The following is an 18,425-nucleotide window of genomic DNA, read 5'->3' as shown; positions in this document are numbered from 1 at the left end:
GAAAACGCAATTAACTTCCGCAAGTGTGAAGAAAAAAAGCGAAGGTACATACCTTTCAGTGCGTGAGATTTGCTGAGGGTCCTCCGTGTAGACACCAACCGCAGATTCCGCAGTAGGAATCCAGTCGTATGAAGCCGGCCTTTGGGCTGGCTCATGCAAGTGTAACTTTAATAGCATATTACGTGGTGAGTGGAGCCAATGAAAGTACATTGATTTTCACCCACTCATACTAGTGTTTTTTTAATGCATATAGTACTTAAGTAAAAAAAAAACCAACATGTTCTATTTTATCGTTTATTGCGCTCATTAGAGCTCTGCTGTTCTCTATTGACGTGTTGCTGTTATTAAGCGCCTCCAACACTCTATAATGCGGTTATTGGCCAAACACATTTATTCTACATATTTCATCTAAAAGAACTGCGCAGCCAATAACCAAATCGCAAAATCGTAGAAGTTGTTTTGACCGTGTGGTTAAAAACCTCATGTAAATGCATTTAGTTACTGATGTTTAATGTACTTCGCACATTAGGATGCTTATTTCTGGCCATAGATTCATTAAAGGGGTTATCCAGCCTTTTAAAATGGCCCATCCTCAGGATAATCAATATCTGATCGTGGGGGGTGCGGCACTCGGGATCCCCACAATCAGCTAATCGAAGAGGCCCATCCTCAGGATAATCAATATCTGATCGTGGGGGGTGCGGCACTCGGGATCCCCACAATCAGCTAATCGAAGAGGCCCATCCTCAGGATAATCAATATCTGATCGTGGGGGGTGCGGCACTCGGGATCCCCACAATCAGCTGATCGAAGAGGCCCATCCTCAGGATAATCAATATCTGATCGTGGGGGGTGCGGCACTCGGGATCCCCACAATCAGCTGATCAAAGAGGTTGTGGCACCTCTACAGTGTTCACGGACCTGTTCATACTCCGAATGTTATGTCCTTTATGGCAGCTCTTCCGAGTATTACAGGGTTGTGCCATTCACATTAATCAAGCAAGCCTACAGTATGGCTGCCACAAGACGGCGCACTAAATACGAACAGGTAAGTGCTCAAATGTAAACACTGAAGAGCATTCGCCATGGCCACTTCAATCAGATGATTGGCGGACCCCCATGATCAGGTAATGGTGGCCTATCTGGAGTATAGTCTATTAATGTTTACCCCTTCCCTCCCAGTTATGTACTTATATGCCGTGGGAAGAAAAAGGTTTCAGCAAAATGCTGCATATTTACAGTATGTAGATGGTATGTGCTAAAAATCTGATCCTGCGTCATCCGCATTGGAAGCTAGCTGTGGCTGACAGCCAGGGTCCTGCTGTAACGGTAGGGATCATGATAACATGTTAATCCCTGAGAATAGAGGCCATGAGTAGTGTTTCCCTGGAAAATCGGTTTAACCCTTTTCAATCCTCTATCTGACGTCATAAAACATTATGATTTAGGGCTGTACAGCTCGGATGTTAGCAGACGTCCGTCAGGGTTCTCTTACTGTATATTGCCAGCCTCTCTGTTGTCAGAGCCTATCCACCATGTCCCCTCATGCAGTACTGGCTTTAGCCAGCAGATAGCGCCGTTGTATAACGGCAGAAAAAGAGCAAGCCCCCTAGGAAGACCAGGATACAAATTGGATTGGAAAGGGTTAATAGAGACCTCGTAGACTTCTCAATATCCCCCCCTGTTCATTGGCTGTCCTGTTGTGACTTGTTCTCAGGACTAGTGGTTCTAGAAGCGATGGATTAATTGGGGTCTGTTCACACGTTGCGGTCAGATTATGTGTTTGCTGCAAAAAAAAAGTGCGCTCCGACTGCAGTGGGGTGTAAATAGGTATTTTGTACATTCTCCGCCGGCTCCCAGGTGTCGGGTTGCCCGTTAGACTCCTCTTGTGCTGCTCGCAGACAGACTCTTCTCCCTGGTACTTTCTATAATACTCCCAGCTGCTCAATTACTGCATTTTACTTCTCTTAAATAACAGCAGTGAATAGCGGGTAATGAACATGGTGGCGGTCTTTCTCTTCTGTCAGATACGTAGCGGTTAGACTCATTGAAACCTCTGTGGAAACGCATTGTGAGTGCTCTGATTAATCAGAATTCATTGAAACGCCTCTTCTGGGGTGGAGGGCATTCATCGCCTCGTCACCCTTTCCCCCTTTTCTTCTTCTCTTTTAAGCAAAGACTGTACAAAGAAGAAAAAAAATCTTTCTTCCCTTTTTTTTTAGATGTTTTCATTTTCCTCTATTTTTGTTTCCATGGATAACACCTTTTACGGTGGCCTTTTCACTGTGTATTTATGTAAATGTATGCGCCAAATCAGGCTGCTGTCACACCTGCGTTACGGCTCAGTCCAGGGTTTCCGTGTCTCTGCTCCGTTTTTTAAAGAAATAAACTGAAGTAAAGCTTGGGGAAAAAAATACATATTTCCCCCCCCCCCCCCCCCCCCCCCCCCCCCCCCCCCCCCACAAAAAAAGAAAAGCCTGAAACCCACTCTGCCGCGTTATTTTTCCATTACAGAATGGAGGGAAACACAAATGTTTCCGTATTGCTTTCTGTTTTCTTTTAAACCCTATTGGAATTAATGGGGGGGGGGGGGGCGGGGGGGGAATCGTTTTTTTTTTGTTGTGTGTGTTAGTTAGTTTTTTTTCGGTGTGATTTCAGTCTGTCTTCCGAAAACTGATCGAAAAGACGGATACCCTGAACTGAGCCCCAATGCGGGTGTAAAAGCAGCCTAAGGCCGGTCTCACGCGAATGGATTTGAATTGCGGATTCCTCACTCTCCATCCGCACGGACGATCCACTGTAAAACATGGGCATTGAAACTGATATGTCCTGCACATTCGTGGATACAAATTGCGGATTCCGCAATTGGGGGGAAAAAATCGCCGCTTGCTCTACTTTGCTGTTGAATGCGCTCAAACGGCCTCCATTTAAGTCAATGGAGGCGTCTGATCCGCAGCCCATATGCAATTAACATTGTGTATCGGCTGTGGGTACCTGCGTCATCGCTAAGGGACGGTGCAGGAAATGCAAACACACCAAAAAAAAATCTGTACTGCGCATGACTGCTTGCGAACCACCGCGGTCATCCCCTTGCAGGTTAGTGCCGTACGCAAGGTCGCCTGCCGGGCACACAGCTGGTGCACACAGTTTATACAGTGATGGCATATCCCTACGATTGGAGGATCTCGTCACCTCTGGGCCACCACTGATTCTGAGAATGAAGGGACTGAAGCACTAGTTTAGAGCCGTGTCACCTCTGGGCCACCACTGATTCTGAGAAAGAAGGGACTGAAGCACTAGTTTAGAGCTGTGTCCCCAACTAAGCTTGCCCTGTGCAGTAGCGTACCCCGGCCATGCAAGGAACTGCAGCAGGCCCTATGCACTTGAAGGTGGCTGGGGTGGCCAGAAGAATCATGAAGGGACTTGCAGGATTACACCTACCGATATACCGTCACTTGTTAACATAGGAATACCGCCTATGGTGGCCATACACATCACATGTAGATCGGCCAAACCTCCCAATTTCCATGATGAGTATCTGGACGTTGGATTTCAAGTGCAGAATCATTTTGTTCTCTGGCAATAAGCTACTGCCAAGGGTGCATACCTATGGGGGTGTCAGCCGACTGCTATCTAAAATACATGGGCAGCCTTAAGGGACCTGTCAGCAGAAAAATCATTGTAAATCCACTACTATGGCGCAATGCTGCATGACCTATGCAAGCGACATGTGGTTTTGTACAAAAAAAAAGTTGCGTGCCCCGTATGTAATGAGGCGGTGCGGCCATCCCTCTGAGCTACAAAGCTTTTTGTATAAAGCCATGTGTCGCTGTATTACGCTCTGGCAGCGGATTTACAACTATTTTTCTGTTGACTGTTTCCCTTTTAACTGTATACATTACGTCTCTTGGAATGCTCTTGAGTTACAGTCTGTGTTCTGGTTCACAGCTGAATTCACAATAACTTAGGCTTCAGAACTGAAATCATCCATCATTACATGGCTGCAAATATTTGCTCTAGTGATTTGCATTCTGCAAACTTCCATCTTTGTTTTGGGAATCTTGCAGGACCGGCTCATGGCATCCTAGCAGTCAAGTTTCTGGTGGCGTCTGTCAACATGCTTGTGGATGGTTTCCAGTAGCAATGTGAATGTAGCTATGGACAGGTATTCCGGTTGTAAGACTAGATTAGGTTCATCCAGCTCTTGTGTGAATTACCTTTAATAACCTCTTAAACAGATAGTTGGGTAGGTTACTTGAGCACATCGGGCATGTACAACAATGGGATGAATGCCAGGGCTGGAGTATAGTGAAAGGCTCTGGAATAAACACATGGGCGGAAGCCTACTGAGCAAGTGACTTGTTAATTATTGCTGCCGGCCTTCCATATCGGATGTGCCGGATGCTTGATTCCCTCTCTGCAGCATTCTGCATGCAGGTAGATTGCATCATTTGCTCTTCATTGTTTCTGATCTGAGCTCCTATAAAGCAAGCAACAAGCTGCCTTCTTCCAGCCTCCTCGCCTCATGTGTGCTATAAGGAAATTCCTAATCCGCGTCCCCAGGAGATCCATCCACACGGTATAGTGGGATATAAATAGCAGAGCTGCAGATGTATTTTTGGCATATGGCTCCGCGTTCTCCGGCTCTCACGTGCCAGCTGTGCCCTATATATATGAGCAGCCTTCCTGTGCATTACAAAGCAGGTTGTATCTGGATGCTTCTTGGAGTGCCATGAGGCGCACGTGATGTCCAGTCTGCGGGGAGCGCTATAAATAGGTCGGTGCCGCGGCGCTTCCGCCGGAGAGCTGCAATGGGCCGTGTGCGGAGGAGACAGGTGCTGTGGGATCACGTCCGGCGCTCATCTAGGTTATCAGCGCGCCTAGTTAAATGCATCCTAATGTAGCCATTGATTTATTGATGTTCTAGACATGATCTTCACATTCTCCGAAGCGTTCTGGGCTCGGCGCTCCTGCGGTCATTCATGCACAGTCTTATGGAGGATTCGTATGATGTCATCGTTAAGCATCACCAATAACCATCGGAAAGTTAAAAATTGTTTTTTGTGTGTTTTTTTTTCTCTTCCAGTTCTATTGTGCAGAGCTCTCATTGCCTTTTTGCAGCTGATTTTTAGTTAGCCCAAGTGTCGGTCTTCACCGTAGTACTTGTATTCTATTCATAAGCCATAAGGGTCACTAAAAGCTAAAAATGGACGCAGGTGGATAGGACAGTGAATAGTCAGCAGTATGTGATGATGCGCGATAGGCCACTCTCACACAACCGTATTTATAAACAGTGGGTTTTTTCAGCTTGCAGAGCTGGGTTTTTTTGCGCATTTGTCTAGATTTTTAATGTGTGGTTTTGTGCAGTGAAAATGCAGATAAACGAGCTGATGATCGCACTCATTTTTTTGACCTTCTCTCTGGTGGCATAGCAATCTGCGCAAAAAATGCAGCATTACACGTGCAATTACATTTTTGCACAACCTATTCGTTTTAAATGGTGAATTTTGTGTGAAATACGCGCCAAAACGCCGAAAACAGGAGATGCTGCACGTGGTTTTGCACACGTAATAACGCTGGTTTGAGAGGCCCCATTTGAAATACATGGTGGTTTAGTAAAAGCGCTCATGTGAGAGTGGGCTTACTGTCTGACTGTGGAATTTGTCGTCTTTCCATGTTTTTTTTATCCCTGCTTGGGTGTTTTTGTTATATTTTTTTCCCCTGGGGCCGACGCGTATATTGTGTATATGTATACCTATACAGTATACAAATAGCATTGTGAAAACTCTCAGGACCACAAGTTATTCTGCCCGTGCATCACTTGTGAAAGAATGCAGCAAAAATGGACTTGGAAAGCTAATTAGCGCACAAATCTGTAAAAGTGGTCTAAAATCCCCCGTAGAACCCGCATGTGTTAAGGTGTATTCACACTGTTCTTGCCGTGCTCCAAGTACGGCACGTGGTTTTCCAGTGAATCGGTGTGGCTCCGGAGCTAGCACACGTGAAGCTCATGGAGACTGCAAGTCTGTGGCGATTCACGACAATAGGGGGGTGCGGTTTTGGTTGAGTCACCATGTGTGAATGGACCCATAACATAACAGATTTGCTGGGATTTCACTCTTTGCATTGCTGTGGGTAAAATTTACAGCAAATGTGTTATAACTCTATAGTAGCGAATTGGGCAGAAATGTCGCAATGGATGCAGCAAGGAGAATATAACGGAGAGCTGTGCAAACGCACGCTGTGATCCAAGACATTACAGGCAACCCAAGTATAAGTGCACGCCATAAGGAAAACCGTCCAGCATGCCTAGCGACTTGTTCTATATAGTATGTAATGTTGTCCACTTTGATAAATTTGGCACTTCTTTCCCCATTTGTGCAGACTTGTTAATCCATATATTGTGGGACACCAGTAAGAATGTGATCTGCCAGTCTACGGTCATACTCAGGACTCAGACATATTCTTGGTTTACAGGCTTTCTCAAGAGGTACTGGGGTGCAAAAGTGGAGACTACTATAGGGGGCAGAAAAGACATGGTGGGAATCTTTGTGTTGTGCAACAGTTACATTGTAACAGCACATGATCTGCATCACAGCTGGTGCACAAACGGTTTGTTCTACCACTGTTTGCCTCCAGTACCAAGCCGGTGGATTAACTACCCCCTGGGCAATACAAAATGCTGCTGATAGAGAAGGTTGGGCACTATGAGGAAGGGCCTTTTACACAACAAGATAAGTTGGAACAAGTGTGCAACCAGCGCTGACGTAGCGATCATGTATCGTTCGCTTGGCATGCGTTTACACTGTCCAATCATTGGGTAGTTTCGATTGTTCATTTATCGCCGATCATTCCCTTTCTGCATGCGTTTACGCCTGACGCTTATCGTACAAACCACTTGATCAAATGAGGATTCACACAATCATTGTGTCTAAGGGCCCCAACCAAAGACAAGCCCCCCGCTTGGAGCTTTTTCAGGCTGGTCCCTACGTTCGCATCGGGTGATTTCTTGTAATTGGCCGTAATACGCTAGTTATACGGAGAAGCTGGATACATTGCAGCCAGTAGTTTCCAGCCTTTAGCTGGTGCTCTCCAGACATCTATATATTTAGCCCAGTATGAAAGTAAGGATAGGGTAGTGTTCCTTGGATGGAGTTGAAAGGACTGCTTGGACACCCAGAACATTAACTTGTGGATGCCCAGAATAAAAGCGCTCCTGACTCGGACTGACCAGACAAGGTCTGAATAAATCAGCTTTTCCCACAGTCCTCTCCACCTCCTCCTCCTGTAGTCTTATTTCATTTCTTCCCTTTACACTGGCTTTCTTTTCTTCTGTGAAGTCCTGGGAACTGCGCGCTCTCCTCGCTCTGCGTGCTTCTGCATTTTAATCTGTCGGCTCCCTGCGCCGTCTCTTTCGGAGCTATTTATAGCCTCCGCCTCCTGGGTTTTTATTCCAGTCGGCAGCTGCACCGTATTGTCATCAAACTGCCCCAGAATGAATAGCCTTTTCTGCTTCTCCCCCCTCCTCCTCAAAGGGTCTCGTTCATCACAGGCCGTCCTCTCTAAATGCTAAATGAAGAATTTTTTATTATTCGGCTGAGGCAGGTGTTCCTCCGAAGCTGCTGCATGAAATTCACATACGGAAACCTTTAAAGACTTCAGACTGGGGTGGAGGGGGGCGATATCTTCTAGATCCCCCCTGAATTTTTCTAGTCTCTCTCTCTCTCTCTCTCCAAGACCTGTTAACCCTTCCCTTGCCACGCTGCACTCACCTCCGTCTCTTTTAACCACCTCTTATGGCCTGCCACCATACAGACGTCCATCAAGGGTCATCACTGATGGAAGCCCTAGACTAACAGGCAAGGGTCTTCTCTCGCACAGACCTCCAAATGGAATTGTTTCTGTCATTTTTTTTTCTTAAGATAACCGGCGTGATTTGTTGCATTTTTCTTTTGCACGGCCCCCGTGACTTAAAGCTGCAGATCTTAAATCCTCTCCCTTTTTTCTGCAGATGGAATATCTGGTCTGGACCAACCAGTGGAGCTTCTAACGCAGACTCGTGCCAAACACATGCCAAGCACTGGTGAGTACTAGTTGTACAATTTCCGGTAGAAATAGCGCTTTATGTATTGGGAAGACTTGAGTGGCATGTTAATGATCCGTTCCACCCTAATAAAAAGAAATGCACTGCATCATCTGCACCGCAAGATTGTTCAAAGAGCGGAGTGCGAATGTTTGTGAATCGTAAAGCAGACTGCCATACGTCCCTCAAGGGAGCCGCATGAGAAATTGACAACGGCTCGGGTGGAGTAGTAGAAGTTCTGAATGCCGACATTTAGGATTCTCTTTCTATTATCCAATTGTGTTTCTGCACGGATACTTATTGGATTGTTATTACTGGGGAAACGGTTGAGGTTGTCCTTCCGATTGGCGTAGGTGGCCAGGGAGCTCTATCGTGTTACTAGTAATCATTTCTTCTTCTTTATTGTATAATATTGCATGCTACTTCTCTGGAAGGCGAGGGGGGGGGGGGGAGGGGGGGAGTCGCATGAACGCGATGTGGCGGTTGGTATGGGTATTTTTGTGTTCTTAGAACTTGATTCTAATAGTAGAGCTTAAAACAGCCTATTTGTGCAACAGGTTCATTGGTTAAAGGGAGGGTTGCCAAAAACGTAAAATACAGATAGTCGGTTTATTATAAGCCCTCCTTTTATCTTATACGGGTGGTTTCACAGCTGTGTTAGGGATTCTGCTTTCCTACTACTTTCGGCCATGTCTGGGTGGAATCTAACAGTGCTGGGCGAACCCCTTTGACTATAATGGGGCTCGCCCAGCTTTTGGACATAAACAGAAGTGCTGCATACAGCAGTGGTTTTGACGCAAATGTGAAACAACCCCAAAACACTACGGCAAAAAGCCTTTCTCTAAGGCCAGATTCACACGAGCGTATACGTGTTTACACTTAGTTTTTGCAAAACACAGGTTGTGTATTTGTGCATGCAAGTATGTTTTGGGTTTTTTTTTGTTTTTTTACTGTGCCTTTTGCGCACGCAAGAAAAACGCAGCCGTGCCCCCATTAGTGGTCAATATGTCCTCTTTCCCTACAGGAAAATTGAGCATGCTGCATATTTTTCATGTGACCTAAATGTGTATACATAATAAGCGAATGTGAGCAAATCCGGCCTAATATATTCATTTTATTAGATATTGATTAATATTCTGACACCTCAAATTGCAGAAAAGTAGCCATTGTGCACTTGACCCAGAACACCCCTCTTAAAAGGGTATTGCAGGTTTAATATTGTTGACCAATCCTCAGGATAGGCCATCAATAGTTGATTGGACAGGGTCAGCTGATTCTTTGGACCGCTCTCATGGACTGGATGTAATATTAGTTCATAAGATTCATCCAGCTCTATATCCCAAGGCGTTCCACCTAGTTGGTAAGGAAGGCTTGTTATAGGATCCTATACTTAAATCACATATACAAAGTTAATAAATGAACATAAACCATGAATCACAATAGTGGCATCCAAGATGGTCAGGATGGCCAGGAGGATCACATTTATGGTTTCCTTTTATGTTAGATAGTGGCTTATTGGCTCTACCCCACTATTGTGCGTATGTGATGTTGGATCCCATCCCACTCCCTACATACAAACACTTGCCATCTACTAAGGGGGTGTTCTGGATCGAGTACATGTTGGCTATTGATGTTTATGTGATTCGATGTGTCAGATTTTTAATGCATCACCAATAACCTGTACATTTTGGGAAGAGCTTTTTTTTTTAGCTGTAGTGTTCCGTATGTAGTCACTGGTGGAGACCTGCGATCTGGGACTTCCATGATCTCTAGAACAAAAGGACTGCAATGCTCTGAAGTGCCCAAACATCTATTGAAATCCTATTGAGGCATACTGAAATATGAGGTGGTTGCAAAGAAGGGACATTTAAACTGGTCATGGATTTCTCTAAGGCTGGATGTCCTCCAAGGGCTTCGGGAGTTGAGTTGTATCCTATAAGAACTAGTAGGTCCTTGGCCTGAATTCCTCTTCATAGATCCACCATTAGGACTGTTTACAATTAAAAAACTACATCTTAGGTAATTACTGTGAATCTTACAAGCAGAGCGAGACCTGCTCAAGCATTCACTTTCATCCCACTTCTTTATCCGCCCATGTCGGACTTTGATAGTCCATGAAAGTTGGGAAATTCGGCTATATTTTACCTAATCTAGAAGAATTACTCCTAATTATGTTATGGTGGGACCCCTGAACAATGTTACCACTCATGATGAACCGTTACTTTCATTCCTCACTCAATGACATTTGGCGTAGTGACGGATTCTACACTGATAAGCTGAGGATTGGCTCCGTTCTACTTTCATGGCGCTAATTATGTTCAAATCTGCTGCAACGCAATTTCATATGCAAACTTCTGCAATAAATTTCCCTGAAAACTCAGTTTTGTTTATTGGCGGTGGGGTGTGACGCAGACTACGAAGTTAATAAAACTTTATTTTAAACGAAGAACTGAAATAAAACCGTCTTAGGCCAGGCTCGCACGAGCGTAATTTAATTGCGTATGACGGTGCATTATACGTGGTAAATGGAGTTAATAAAGTACATTGATTTTCATTGATCCATTCACACTTGCCTATATTCATTGCGTAAAAAAGGAACGCAGCATGTTCCATTAGGCCGCGTATTACGCACAATAGAGCCCTATTGTCCTCTACGGGTGCGTACAAAGACACTGTGCATATGTAATTACATTGCGTATGTTTGGCGTTTTTTATGTAATGCTGCTGAAAGGCAATAGAAGGAAAGCCATTAATTAACAAAAAAAAAATTGGAGATGCCAGTGCGTGAGATACGCTGGAATATGCAATCCCAAACACGGTGATACACAGCGCTATATGCCGCTAACACGCTGCGATTGTTACCCAGTCGTTTACCATACGGTCGTATGGAAATGGTATAAAATAATTGTGGTCAGCGGTACTGTTACGTATCACTAACCAAAGCTTAGAACGTTAGGCTATGCATACCAGAAAATAACAGTTTCCGCAGTTCGTACCGGGTGATGACGGTGTTCACAGCACAGCAGCAACTAGATAATCGACTGTCTTGAAGTTCAATCTAAGACAGTATTGGGGCTAATTGTGCACATTTCTTAGGTAGCAACAATACTCAGCGGAATCCGGAGGGAGTTTGCAAGAACCCAAACACTATTGTCCATAACTACTAGGCTCCAACTTCTTAGAAGTTCTGGACACCGTTCACTACTTGTTGTCTACGCTTGCTTACAGTTGCTGGTGTGTCTCTGGCTACCCCAATGGAAGGCAGTTACTATCAGTTTGCACACTGTTTGGCTTTTATTGAGACCGGCCTCACTTATGACCTGGTGCTGATGAAATCCTTGAGGTCCTCTTGTGTAGTCTGATCCATGGGCTCTGTAATGCAGCTTGAAACTCTTTCTGATTATCGCCCCTTGGTTGGCAACTCTTTTGCTAGCTCTGGCACTCTGATGGGTTCCTCAGCAGATCTAGGCAGTCTTTAGCATAGTGTGGTCCCAGCGTACTACAGCAGCTCATCCTGCCATCCTCCGGCTGCTCTGCAGGCTATTGCACCGACCACACAGCACCTCTGACCAGTACATGGCTCCATTCTTGCAGGCGCAGCGGCTCCTCTGCCTACTGTACCGCACCCGGCTCTCACAGTCCCTGCGCCTTCTCCTTCTGTGGTGCAGTTTGTTCCAATTATAGTGCGAAGAGTGTGCCCAATAATTGTTCTGGGTACATTGCATAGCAGGGTCTGCTTCTAAACAGCAGCGGACCGTGGTCCATACTGCAGCTACTTACATTTATGCACTAGAAGAGGGCGTCCCGTCTATGACCTAGGCATCCGTATTCAGTAAGGTAGTCGGCACTGTTGGGGGTAATGTGATGGGGTACAGCACTGGATACTGGAGCCAATGAGACGGGCAGGACACTCTTCTAGAGCAGCGGGCACTACGTATCATAATCCTATACCATCTCTCATTGGAATAACCCTTTCAGTTTTATCTACTTAAGGCCCCCTGCACACGGGCAGATTTGTTTTAAGATAGATTGTGACCAAAATTTTTTGAAAAAAATAGGCTAAAATTATTTTTTTTTTAAATGTTTAACACCAAAATCTGATTTATATAATGGGTCATTTTCTGATGGCACATTCCCTTTAGAACTGGAAAACCCCTTTAACTCTCGGCTCCGGGAGCTTCACTGATGTCCGTAATCTTGTAGAGGTCAGGCAAGGTTCCTGACTTGTAAAGAAGCCTGAGTCACAGCTTTACGCTAATGCTGTCCGGATTCCCAACTATGGGATTAGTTTACTATGTGCTCAACTTTCAATTTTTTTTAAACTCCACTTGGAAACGTAAAATTGGATTACTTGTTCTCCCGGTGAGTCATCCAGAGGCTCACCTGATGTGCCAACGTCCGTCCAATGGCCCAAATGCAACCAAATCGCAATTGCCAGCAAGCTATTGATAATGACAATGCAGCTGACGAGAACCTGGACTCCGCAGTGTTGAGTTCTGTGTTGTCATACACACATGCGTTCTTCCTGTTTACTAGAAGTATCCTGTTACTTTAGACCTCGAGTACTTTAGGTGGATTTATTTGGCTCCTTTGAAATCGGAGCTATCCCAAAACATCCAGAAGACTTCTTGTTGAGTCTTATAACCAGTGCCTTGTGTAAAAACATAGCCTTGGCTTAAAATTGATTGCCCAACTTTTTTTTCTTTTTTTTTTTTAAATTGCAACTTTTTCTCACCAAAATTTTGGTATCAAAAAACATTTTTTATTCCCCTGTATTTCTTTGCGCCATTTTTAAAAGGTAGATGAAATAATTAAAACAGCGAAGTGTTTTGAATCCATTTAGATTATTTTCTCCTTATTTTCTGCCTTGGGCCTCATTCACACGGGTGTATACCGTTTTAGTCGTGTAGACACGCTGCTGTAGTTGCCCGCGTGTTTTGACCGTTCCTACAGGTTTTTGTGTGCATTAAAACGTGCTCTATGGAGTTAAAGGTTTTCACCCACCAAAATGTATTACATATGCTGTGGATAGGTGATAAGTAGCTGATCATGGGGGGTCTGACCTTTCGGGACCCCTATGGATCACAAGAATGGTGGTCCCAAACCTTCCCATATTAATAATGGAGCAGTCACACATGCACACTACCTTTACATTCATCTCTGTGGGGCTTCCAGAGATAGCCGAGTGCTTGTTTGTAGCTGTCTTTGGTATTCCCATAGACATGAGTGGAGCAGTAGTGGGCATGCTTGTTCTCGTGATCGGTGGTGGTCCCAGCAGTCAAACCCCCAGCTGATCTTCTACTTATCACGTGGTTAGATGATAAGTTAGTTTCGTGAAACAACCCCCTTAAATTCGGAATGTTGGACCTAAAAATGACCTGCATGTTTATGTAGGGGGACCTGGACTCCATGAACGAATTCTTGAAGGAAGTAATTGCTTTGAAACATCTGTCTTGACTAGGCAACTAAAGTCCTTATTTCAGTGTTTCCCAACTCCAATCCTCAGGGACCCCCAACAGGTCATGTTTTCTGGATCTCTTTAGTATTAAATAACCAGCGGGGTTGTTGATCCGGGTCTTGGAGTCAGGTAGGAACTTTCAAACGTTGATCCAGGGAGTATTCTGACTGCCCTTATGGAGTTGGGGAGGAATCTCCCCCCACCCCCAGCCTGAGTGGGCTAAATTGGCTTTTTTTCTGCCTTCCTCTGGATCAACAAGGGGGGTGGAAACCAGCTGGACTGGATGGACATTGTCTCCCTTCAGCCTAACATACTATGTAGTATTGCACAGGTGATGTAATTATTGTTGGTGCCTCAGACATTGCCACAGGTGGTGTTACTATAGGATATCCTGAAAACGACCTGTTGGGGGCGCTGAGGACTGGAGTTGGGAAACGCCGCCTATTTAAACTGGTTATCAATAAGTGACCTATCTTGTTGACAAGGTTACTTTGACCCCAGATAAGCTCGCTATGACCAGATTGGTTTTCTGATTGTTAGTGTTTTTGAATGCCAGCGCACCTTCCTTTGCCAAACGGTAATCTAGATTGATCGTAATACTTTCATCCAATACCTGAGAACTGTTACTGCAGGTGCTCATCAGAAGCACGTCGTGTTCAGTATTGTAACGTGGAAGAAGGATTAGTGCTCGCTTTTTTTTTGGTTCCTTTTATTGTTCCCAGATTTGTAATAGAATTGAGCTATTTAAAGGGAACCTGTCGCTAGTTATTCAGACCTAAATCTGCTTATACCGTTTAAACCAGGGGTCCCCAACTTCAGTCCTCAGGGACCACAACAGGTCATGTTTTCAGGATATCCTATGACAAGACCCCCTGTGGCAATGTCTGAGGCATCGACAATAATTTCATCACCTGTGCAGTACTGAGGAAATCCTGAACACATGACCTGTTGGTGGTCCCTGAGGACTGGAGCTGGGGAACACTGCTTTAAATAAACCCTGACGAAGTGAGCATTTTAAACAGTTACTGTGGGGTTGTGTCAAGCATACCTGTAAAATGAGCTGTATTTGCCCCGCACTGTATGCAACGTACGTACAATCAGTCCGGTGGGCATGCCAGACTGTTTATGGTGGGCTGTCCGGACCATGTCTGGAACCCTGATTAACCCTTTCCAATCCAATTTGTGTCCTGGTTTTCCTAGGGGGCGTACTCTTTTTCTGTCATTATGCAATGGCGCTATATGCTGGCTAAAGCCAGTACTGCATGAGGTGACACGTTGGATAGGCTCTGTCAGCAGAAAGGCTGGCAATATACAGTAAGAGAACCCCGACGGACGTCTTCCAACATCGGAGCTGTACAGCCTTAAATCATAAGGTCTTCAGACGTCAGGCAGTGGATTGGAAAGGGTTAAGAGGCCGCCGCATATGCAGACTTATCCCTTGCTACTGCGCATGCCCCGGTCTCGGAGGTCACAGTGCAACATTTTGACAGCGGATATGGTGACATGGGGAGAGTTACTCTGGACAGCCCACCACAAATGGTCCAGCATGTCCACCGGACTGATCACACGTAATTTTGCATAATGTGCTGGACAAGTAAATCTTTTCGGCTGCTACCTTCCAGCTGATTTAGAGCAGAGCTATGCCGACGAAGCATGGAAGAGGAAGTCGCAGCCAGTACAGTACAGATTAGGACCCCCACCACTACCTGTAAGGGGATTACAGACCACAGGGCAGCAGAAAATAGGCAAATCTACAAGGAAAACTGAATAGATAGAGCTCAAACTGGGTGCAAACAACAATGGCCAATAAAGGCTTGGGCTGATTTTAAAAACTTATTAAAAGCTCTCATATGCTTCAAGTGCTTTCCAAGAAGGCGCTGTTTTCCAGTTTTTACATTTCATTGAGTTATAAAAATGTTGGGTTCCTTTTGAATTCCTCCTCACTTTACCTTGCATGATGTCCTTTAATGGTCCCCCCCCCCTCTCCATACAGCCATAGTTTCCATATTTTGCTCTTATCAGTACCAACCAAATGCCTGAAATGCTTATATACGGGTTAAAATAAATGAAAGATACCCAGAAATGGTTAAAATAGTTAAACTGATGAGACGACTGCAGAAAGTGTCCCGCATTCCACACTCCTGTTTAATGGATCTACAGAGTAGACCTTTACCTTTTTAGAGGATTCCCTTAATTAAAGCTCAGTTTGCCTCATATCTGAACTATACACCAGTGGTTCCTGATGCATAATTGGCCTCAAGAGCATGCAAGAATTTTTGGCTAGTTCTTGTGCATCCACCCTTGGGTTTTAGGCGATATAGGGTCTGAATATATCTTGCAAAAAAAAAAAACAAACAGGAGCAGGTTCCATCATGAGAAAGAGGGAAACTAGTCCTCTAATGGCCTGAAACAATGGCCATCTAGGGCCTTTTTTAATATGACACATCAAAGGGATATGTGAGCAAATAATGCCTTGATTCCTGCTAGCCCTAAGATTCTCGTCGATCCCTACTACCGTGTTAACCTGAAAAATAAGACCCTGTCCTATATTCATTTTTGCCACAAAGAAGCACTAGGTCTTATTTTTGGGGGAGGGTCTTATTGTACTTACCTAGCAGGCTCGGTCCAGGTCTTTGTCAATGCGCTGCACAGCTACGACGCGCTTCCCACAGTCCTCAGGCCGCTCATACAACATCACTTTCTGGTTACGGGATTCATAAATCCCGCCTCCAAGAAGCGATGGCGGTGATTGGTTTTTGACTGGTGCTCAGTCAATCACTGCAGCGCTGGATGAACCAATGTGATGGCTGTGATTGATTTCGCAGCTCAGCCAAATCATAAATCCCGCCTCTACAACGCGGTGGCTTTTGATTGGCTGAGCAGTGGTGGATGAACCAATCAACAGCCATCGCATTGTAGAGGCGGGATTTATGAATTGGCTGAGCCGTGGCCAATCACGGCCATGGCATTGGTTCAACCAACACTGCATTGATTGGCTGAGCAGCCAATCACAGCCATCGATCCTGGAGGTGGGATTTTTTGAATCCTGTAACTAGGAAGTGATGTATGAGCGGCTGAGGACTGTGGGAACTGCGCTGAACTTCTAAAGAGCAGACGGAGTGAGACCTGGACCGAGCCTGATAGGTAATGCTTTCTTCTTTTTTTTTTCTTTTTGTAATGTAGTGTAACTAAGCCTTATTTTCGATGTAAAGCTTATATTTCAAGCCTCCCTGAAAATTAGGCTAGGGCTTATTTTTGGTGTATGGCTTATTTTTGTGGAAGCAGGATAAGTAGGGGCCTTTATTGCACACTTTTAGGAGGGCTTCATTGAACTCCATGAAGAATTCTATAGGCAGAAGGGACAGTATATAGTCTTCGCTCTCAATAATGGCTCCTAGCGCCCGGACCTCGTACCTATCCTGTCTTCATTATTTGAAGTAACCAATGATTTGACCCTCAGAAATGATGATTTTGTCAGGTATGAAGTAGTCTTGGCACTGCCCATCCCTAAATGCGACTTGGCTTCCCTAGCCGGCTTTACTTGTCCACTCTTGCCTAGAGGTGAAGCAATTCCTGGCTGTTTATACAAGAACATGAAATGTCTTTGTACTCGGCACTTTTACTTGTCATCTGATCACAAGTTGCAGCTTTTCCCAAGGCAGAGCACTATTATCTAATGGAGCCTCCGTCTATGGGTTTTGCAACGGTGTGTCGCGGGAGCAGCTCCTGGTAGGATGCCGTCTCCGGGGTGTGTGATTCACCTGCTGAGCCGTGGTGAGTCACCTTCCTGCCGACGGGGGCGTGCGCTGCCATACGGAGCATCTTTGGAACACGTTCTACTGTCTAATGAGGGAAGCAGAAGACAGGCTGGAGTGGGCGGCTGCTTCGGGGGACATGAATGAGCTTCCGATGACACCAGTACGGTGACAACAGGTTGAGCTCGCAGCCTTTCTCTGACGGAAATAACCCCACAGTCTGGCTTTTACTGTGATCATATTTCTACTAATGAGTGTGTACCATATATCTTTTTAGTATAGTAGTTTTTACTCTGGCACTACTTCAGCGTCTCTTGGGGAAGAGGGAGAGATCGCCAGTGTGAGATTTCCAGCACACTTCTTTTTCTACCCTATGAATACTGACCAACTATAATTCTGCAACTGGCCGAAATTCTGGTAAACTCTGGGGTGGTATGCAACAATATAAATTCTCATCAAATCTGCCAGTGTTCGGCATCCAATGCAAATGAATGGCGATATTTAGCATTTCTGTTCATGCTGCGGACAATCTCCATCTAGGATAAGTATGAGCGTGTTTCTTCTTGCGGACTCTACACGGTAAAGCCGAGTGTGAATGACAATGAGGACATTTCTTCTGCGGATCCACCAGCAGCTTGTCCTCTGTACATCTGTGGCAGAAATCCGTGTCGGCCTCAGATTTCTACTTGTGTAACTACACGTCAGCTTTGCCATAGACAAATCATTAATGTATAATCATAGCCTAGTTCTTTAACCCTTTGCCATCCTATTTTGGCTTTAGGGTTTCCTAGGGGGTTTTCTCTTTCTACCATTATACAATAGCCCCATCTGCTGGCTAGAGCCATTGCTGCGGTATGGGACATGCTGGAGAGGCCTACCGACAACACAGCGGCCAGTAATATACAGTAAGAATACCCTGCCGGACATCGGAGCTGTACAGCCTTCAATCAGAATGTCTTTAGACGTCAGACAGTGGATTGGAAAGGGTTAAAGCAACCCTCTAATTTAGGGACAAAATTCTAACCCAGGACATGAGGGGGATAAATTACCTGCAGTTGTTCTGTCGCACCTCCAATTTGCTGATTTCAAGCCCCGCTTTCAGCTGCCCAAGATGGCTGCAACAATTGTC

At 45.2% G+C, this 18,425-nt stretch overlaps 1 protein-coding gene across 1 annotated transcript in view; it reads left to right on the top strand.

Moving 5' to 3' along the window:
• HDAC4 (histone deacetylase 4) overlaps positions 1-18,425 on the top strand; it is a 178,048-nt gene that overhangs the window by 118,961 nt on the left and 40,662 nt on the right. Inside the window, exon 3 of the mRNA XM_066575714.1 lies at positions 8,012-8,083. Coding sequence (XP_066431811.1) covers positions 8,012-8,083 — 72 coding nt within the window. The remainder of the gene's footprint in view (positions 1-8,011; positions 8,084-18,425) is intronic.

This window comes from Eleutherodactylus coqui, chromosome 8, assembly GCF_035609145.1.
Source record: "Eleutherodactylus coqui strain aEleCoq1 chromosome 8, aEleCoq1.hap1, whole genome shotgun sequence".
Lineage (NCBI taxonomy): Eukaryota > Metazoa > Chordata > Amphibia > Anura > Eleutherodactylidae > Eleutherodactylus > Eleutherodactylus coqui.
This window is presented reverse-complemented; position numbering and strand designations above follow the sequence as displayed.